Raw genomic sequence first — 7,512 nt, 5'->3', positions numbered from 1 at the left:
TGCAAAGGGGAAGCTGCCATTATAAAATCAGAGGAGGCTGAAGAGGATATCTGGGACTGGGGTGTGGGGGCAGCGTGAGGATGCAGCTGAGGTGCCCAGCTTCTGGGGTTCATAAAGGTTGTTCATGGATGCCGTCCAGCCCTCCCACCCAAGGCCACCGCCACCGTGCATTGCGTCAGGTTGTGTTGATAAGGTCTTGCTTTGCCCTGACAGCGCCGGTCCATGTCCCAGCCCCTCCCTGTTACAGCAGGAGCCGGTTTGGCCACCTGAACCTCACTGTGGAGAAGGCTGCTTGACTAGGACATTGTGTCACAGTGAGGTGATCCAACTTCCAAACTGGGGGTGAGGCAAGGTGGGTTAGGGCAATGACATGGAGTGGGCACTCCAGGTTCAGGGTACCTGGATCCCATCTCCAACTGGGCACCCTAAGAGCTGTTTTTTGTTTCCCTGTTCTTTGCCATCTTAGCTCAAGACAGTCATTTCTCTGAAGACCCAAGAGTAAAAGATGGGCAGTTGGAAAATGGGAGGGTTCAGCCCCATGAAAGGAAAATGTACACTGTGGCTGAAGGATGCCTGAATACTAAGTCTAACATATCATATCTGACCAATGCTGACTCTACCTGGGTTCTGTGTGAGCCATGGTTCTAGGGGGATGTAAAGCTGATCAAGATACAGCTCCTGACCTCAAGGAACTTGATATTCTAAAAGGGAAACAAGGCGAGAACATGACTTACTTAGATACAATGCCAGAGACGTACAAACGAATGAATATGGGAATTCTGTGAAAGGAAAGGTGTGGAGAGAAGGACTGGGCATTGCAGGAAAAATCTGGGAAGCTTCATCCAAGATGAGTGTTGGGTTCTGAGAACTGGAGATGAGAGAAGGCCATGTTAGGAATAAAAGGAACAGCATGGCCGGATGCTTTGAAGAGGGAAAAAGAAGGATATAGTTGGTAAGGGGTCCAATTTGGCCAGAATGTGAGGTATGTACAAAGCTAGTAAAGGAAGAAGTTATAAAGGTGGGTTGAGTTCAGAGCATGGACCACCTTCAATGCCAAGCTAAAGAGTTTACATAGATTTTGGTAGGGTGGAAGAAAAGGCCTGAATGAGCGTGGAGTGCAGGCTCACACCTATAATCCCAGCACTTTGGGAGGTCAAGGCAGGTGGACCCCTTGAGTCCAGGAGTTTGAGGCCAGCTTGGGCAACATGGCAAGACATCTTCATCTCTACAAGAAAATAAAAAAAAAAAAGCTCCAACATCTCTACGAGAAAATAAAAAAGTTAGCTAGGTGAGGTGATGCATGCCTCTAGTCCCAGCTACTAGGGAGACTGAAGTGGGAGGATTGCTTGAGCCTGGGAGGTCAAGGCTGCAGTGAGCTGTGATCACACCACTGCACTCCAGTCTGGGCAACGAGTGAGAGCCTGTCAAAAAAGAAAAGAAAAAAAAAATGCCTGAATTCTAAGAGAGGAATGAGGGATATAGCGAAAAGAGACAAAGACAAAAGGAGAGGTTGCTTGGGTACCACTGCCAATCCCTTGGAGGGACAGGTCCAACCTGTCTCTGTCCCAGCCCCATCTGCATGAAGAGACCCATTGCAGTGTTACCTTCCACGTGCCTGGGGCAGAATGCGAATTGAGAAATCCGAGGCAAATGAGGAACAGTCCATGCCTCCCCCTCCCAGAGCCCCGGGGGTGGGCGACAGGATCTGGGGGTGAGTCAGTGGGGTGGGGACCCCATTTCTGTGCTCATCTGCCTCCTTGGCAATATAAAGAGCAAGCACTGAGGCCCCGCCTCAGAGCACCCCAAACTTGACGCCATGAAGATCCCGGTCCTTCCTGCCGTGGTGCTCCTCTCCCTCCTGGTGCTCCACTCTGCCCAGGGAGCCACCCTGGGTGGTCCTGAGGTGAGCACGTCACCTGCATTTTTATTCTTATACATGTTACCCACCTACCCCTCCATCTCTCTACCTCCTGTCCATTCCTGCATAAGTGGCTCTTAGTTTTGGATTCTGATGGGGGCTGAAGAAACTGGGGCTCTGAGGAAGAGAGGAGGGAACAGAACATCCCTGGGGAGACATTTGGGACAGAGATGCTCCTCTTTCTGGAAGGGATGGTGAAGTGTGTTGGGGAGGCTCGTGTACTGAACCTTGGGACTGAGTGGGTGGTCTGGGTTCAGACGATCTTCACCATGGGCTCTCAGAGTGTTCACCCATTCCGTTCCAGCTGCACACATGCCTGGGGACGTGCAGGGGAAGAGGGGGAACTGGAGAACGGCAATGTGAGGCAGAGCAGCTCCAAACCCAGGCCTGCATCCACATGGGCAGCAGGCAGAGAGGGTGGAGCAAAGCAAAAAACTGGCTAGTTCTGCCTGCAGCTGACTTAACTCGAAGAGGAGTGGGGCTGGGGTGTTCTGGAGACACCCCTGCTTAGCTGCTCTTTGCTTCATTTGTGCCCCTGGGGGTGGTGCCCAGGTGACAGGTGGCTCCCTGCTGTCTCTGGAGCATAGGCCACAGTGAGAATCTTTACCATCCAGTCCTCAGCCAGAGAGGAATCCTGATGCCTACTCCGGATTTAAAAGTCTAAGACAGGGGCACAGGCTCAGCTGCTAAGGACCAAGCCAGTGGTGTCACTGAGCTGGGGGGCTGTCAGGGCCTGAGGCGAAATGGGGCCAACTTTCCCAGTCTGAAAGGGCAGCTTTCACCCCCCCTGACGCCATGGAGTGGGAAGATGTGCCTAGAGTTTTAAATTTTTCAGGGGCAACTAGAAATCTGGATGAATTTATGAATTCTTACTAATTCAAAATGTCTAATTCAAACCAAAAAAAAAAATGAGCCAAATTTTTATGAGATCTAAGCATCTGGATCCAGCCTGCGGGCTCCGTGTTGGGCTCTGTCATGGGGAGGACACGATGGGACTCACTGAGGCCTGGGGTGGGGTCCCCATGGAGGGGGATAATGGAACCTCCAACAGTGGTGGCAATAAATCCACAAAGCAAAGCAACCTCGATCAGTGAGAGGCAGGCGGGTCACCTCAGCAGCTGGGCTCCCACCTGCACGCAAATCTTTCCCATCCAGCTATACGGACTGAGCGTGGGTGTCTCCAGAACACCCCACCTCTTAGACTTAAGTCAACTGCAGGACAGCACCAGCTAGCTTTTCCGGAGAGGAATGCTCGGCTCCAGGCTTTCTGCCTGCTGCCCATGGTGACACTGCTTACATGTACCATTCTCCAATTCCCCCTCCTCACCCTGCACATCCGCCAACCATGTGCGCGACTGGAACGGAGACCATGGTGGGGAACGGGTTGCGTTCTTTCGGGGACTGGGCTGTGGATGAAGGCAGAGCTGGCAGACAGGGATGTGGGCAAGGGCCCTGGCATCACGTGACCACCTGCCTCCTTTTCTCCCTCTCCTTTTCCAGGAAGAAAGCACCATTGAGAATTATGCTTCACGACCCGAGGTAAGCCGTCTGTTTTCCCCGGCCCTCCAGCCATGAGTCTGTCCTCTCTCTCTTTTTGCTTCTTAGCAACCTTCCTAACACCCTGCGTTTCTGCCTAGGCCTTTAACACCCCGTTCCTGAACATCGACAAATTGCGATCTGTGAGTACGCTTCTCTGGTGCTACCCCCACGAATACCCTCATCACAGAGGGGATAAACGCCTTGGTAGAGAGCTTGCAAAGCTGCCGCGGTTCCTTCACCTTCTCCAGAGGGCTGGGGGCTAAGCTCTGGCCTCCCCTGGAGCTGACCTGCTTCTGCTGTCTCTCTTCCTCCTCAGGCTTTTAAGGCTGATGAGTTCCTGAACTGGCACGCCCTCTTTGAGGTGAGTGCTCCGGAGCCCCTTGCCCTCCTCGGTTGTCTGCAGTCATCCCAGGGTAGTGGCCACACATTTTGGCTTTAAATGTATGGGTTGGTTCCTGATCTCTGGGAGGGAGTGACTGTCCTGCCTGGATGCTGCCCAATGGGCTGTCAACGGAAGAAAGCTTCCCCCGGCGCCAGTCCTGGCTACCCGTGTTTTCCTAAGATGGCGGTGGAGGAGCAGGGCCCCAAGGACAATTGCAGAAGAGGAAGAGGCTAATCGGTCAAGATTTTATTTGAATCCCCTCATCCTCTATGGAAAAACTGAGGCCCACCCGCACTTAGAAGGCAAAGTCAGCGACAGAGCTGGGGCCCGCGTCTCCTGACGCTGCACTGACTTCTCACATGGCCTCATGCGAACGCCTTCAGCTCCCTCGGCCTCTGCTTCCTCTGTGATGTGGGGATGATGACAATTCCCACCACAAAAGGTTGCTGTAAAAACCCACTGAAATCATGCTTGTAGAGCAGCCCATGCAAGGCAGACACAGACTAAGGCCTCAGGAAATATTAGCTCTTGATAAAGTAATGACAAAATAATGACATAATAATGACATTATTGTTACTATGGTTACTGTGGGAGTTCATTAAGGGAATGCTTACCCATCCATGCCCGGCTGACCTGCAACACATCACTCTCTTTCTCTTTCTTTCTTTTAGTCTATCAAAAGGAAACTTCCTTTCCTCAACTGGGATGCCTTTCCTAAGGTAAGAGGTGTGGGCATTAGGAGGATATGGAGCTTGGGGGTAAGGGAAGAAGCAGAGGATATGGGAGAGAGAGTGGGGACAGGGAAAGGAGGATCAGCCTTCTCACCAAACTGAAGGGAGTTCTTAGCTACTACATATAGAGGAGAACGGGAACTCACACCGAGGCAGAAATTCCTTTCCATCCATGCCATCCTATACTGGGCACCCAGGGGTTCCCCATCTAACCCTGACCCCTCTCCCTCTAGCTGAAAGGACTGAGGAGCGCAACTCCTGATGCCCAGTGACCATGACCTCCACTGGAAGAGGGGGCTAGCGTGAGCGCTGATTCTCAACCTACCATAACTCTTTCCTGGCTCAGGAACTCCAATAAAACATTTTCCATCCAACAGCTCCTGTATCTGCGTCTCTGTCCTCCTACTGGGCTTTACAAAGGAATTAAGATGGAATGAGCCCCAAGGCTGATAGGTAGAAATCTTGACTTCCAAGAGGAGAGTAAGTAGGGAGACGGGAGGAAATACAAAGGACACACCAAGATGGCAAGAGACCCCCTTGTGTCTTAGCTCCTTAGTGTTGGCTGGGATCCTTGAGGAGCACGAAGCTATGACTTGCTTAGTAAGATGTTCAGGGAATCTCTAAACCAAAAGGTATCTGAGACAGGTCTCATTCTCTTAAGCAGGAGCTCCTGGACCCAGAAAACTGTCCTGTTGGTTTGAGCAATAAAGACAGCTCAAACCAGTACCAAGCACCGATAGATTTGTCAGAGGTCAGGGCCACCTCCATTCAGAGGCCATTCATGGGTTGCCAATTTGTAACCCAAAAAGTATCTGAGACAGGTCTCAATCAATTGAGAAGTTTATTTTGCCAAGGTTAAGGACAATGCCGGGGAGAAAAAATACAGAATCAGAGGAACAGTCTGTGGTCTGTGCCTTTCTCCAAAGATGATTTTGACAGCTTCAGTATCTAAAGGGGAAAAGCGGGAAAAGAGGGAGGGAATGGTCACATCACTGAATCCACATGTTATAAGAGAAAAGGAGCAGGTAGGGGAATAGTCCATTATATATTTGTCTCATGCTCAGTAAATCCAGCACTTTACATAAGATATGGTGAACATAGAATAGCTATCTGTTGTGATAGTTAACCTTTTACCTGTAGCTATCTGTTTAGGAACAAAAGGAAAGGCAGCTTCTGGCATGTCTCAGCTTTCGGCTTATCTTTTTTCCTTTCGACAGAGTGAATTGGGGTCCCAAGTTTTTATTTTCCTTTCACAAATCAAACCTACTCCCTGACCTGTTAGCACTCCCCCCCTACCTACCTTCTGAAAACCTGATTCCCTTTGTAGTGGTGATTTTGTGTAACAGAGCTATCTGAAATCCAAAGTTCAGGACCCAGCTTAAATCACATGAGCCCATCTGAAATCCTTTTTTTTTTTTTTTTTTTGGAATTAGGTGGGCTCTAAATAAAGAAAACTAGCAGTGTGACCTTGAGTCTTCCTAAGCCTCTGTTTCTTTATCCGTGAAATGAGTATGGAGATAAATAAGAATGATAACCACTCTGTGGTGTTGTTATGGAGGTCAAATGACATAAGTATATAAAGCCCCTTGCACACGGCCAGGCATATAGTAGATAGTGTATCTCTACTCCCCTAGTTTCAACCAGAGAGCAGCCACAATGATCCAGATTCACGCATTCACTCGCACATCCATCCATCCAGCCATCCACCCACCCAACCACCCATCCACCCACCCACCCATCCCTCCATCCACCCATCCTTCCATCCACCCTCCCACCCACCCACCCACCCATCCACCCACCCACCCATCCATCCACCCACCCACCCACCCATCCTTCCATCCACCCTCCCACCCACCCACCCACCCACCCACCCATCCACCCACCCACCCATCCATCCATCCACCCACCCACCCACCCATCCATCCATCCATCCATCCATCCATCCATCCATCCATCCATCCACTGCAAAGATCGTGAAACATGAAATGGATTTAGTTTTTCTTCCTGTAGATGTATTTTCTCTGACCCAATTTGTGTACTTAAAATACTAAACTAGTTGGAATTGTTTCTGGTTTCTCTTGAAAACTGGGAAGATTAGAGAACAGTGGACCTGCGACTGGCTTAAAGCCAAGTAGCAGCTGCCCTCTTTACACAGGACATGGCTTCCAGGGAAGTTTCTACTTGGCAAGCTTCACTTGTTTACATTGCCTTTGGCCTTTATAAGCAACTGCGTTTGTAAACCATCAACTGCAGTTTAATCGAGGAAGTGGACTACAAGGGAAATTAAACTTGGTTCCTACTTTCAAGGCGCTTACAGACCAGGTGAATAAGACATGTAAATGTTCCTGGCTGGGCACGGTGGCTCACACCTGTAATCCCAGCACTTTGGGAGGCCGAGGTGGGTGTATCACTTGAGGTCAGGAGTTCGAGACCAGCCTAGCCAACATGGTGAAACCCCATCTCTACTAAAAATACAAAACTGAGCCGGGTGTGGTGATGCATGTCTGTAATCCCAGCTACTCAGGAGGCTGAGGCACGAGAATCACTTGAATCCGGGAGGCGGAGGTTGCAGTGAGCCAAAATTGTACCACTACACTCCAGCCTCGGTGCTAGAGCAAGACTCTGTCAAAAAAAAAAAAAAATGTTGCTTATGCTCTTCCTTCCAATACACACAAAGGAGAGGAAAGCTATAAATTGGATAACCAACAGAGAAGAAAACTATGGACACTGGTGAAATGCCACAATCAGTTGAAATACTTAGTGAAGATTGTGCACTCACAAACTAGGTGATAGGAAATGGAGTACAGGAAGAAGAGGGGAGGTGCTTAAGGGACACCCATCGAGTGACTAGGTTTTAGGGGAGAAGTAAAGCATCCCCAGGGGACTAGGAGTCACGATACACAAGTTAAGAGTATCTCTGAGATAAGGCAGTAGTTCTCAAA

The 7,512-nt window shown here is 49.9% G+C and overlaps 1 protein-coding gene across 2 annotated transcripts; it reads left to right on the top strand.

Annotated features, from left to right (window-relative positions):
- Positions 1–1,772: 1,772 nt before the first annotated feature.
- Positions 1,773–4,944, top strand: KRTDAP (keratinocyte differentiation associated protein). Of its 2 annotated transcripts, XM_004060521.3 has the most exons (6): positions 1,773–1,903; positions 3,419–3,457; positions 3,556–3,597; positions 3,774–3,818; positions 4,511–4,558; positions 4,804–4,944. In XM_004060521.3, exons 1-6 carry the CDS (start codon positions 1,817–1,819, stop codon positions 4,840–4,842), a joined length of 300 nt encoding a protein of 99 aa, XP_004060569.1. In that variant the 5' UTR covers positions 1,773–1,816; the 3' UTR covers positions 4,843–4,944. The 2 variants fall into 2 exon arrangements, with proteins under 2 accessions (XP_004060569.1, XP_004060570.1); XM_004060522.4 differs by lacking the exon at positions 3,556–3,597.
- The last annotated feature ends 2,568 nt before the right edge of the window (positions 4,945–7,512 follow it).

This window comes from Gorilla gorilla, chromosome 20, assembly GCF_029281585.2.
Source record: "Gorilla gorilla gorilla isolate KB3781 chromosome 20, NHGRI_mGorGor1-v2.1_pri, whole genome shotgun sequence".
NCBI classification, from domain to species: domain Eukaryota; kingdom Metazoa; phylum Chordata; class Mammalia; order Primates; family Hominidae; genus Gorilla; species Gorilla gorilla.
This window is presented reverse-complemented; position numbering and strand designations above follow the sequence as displayed.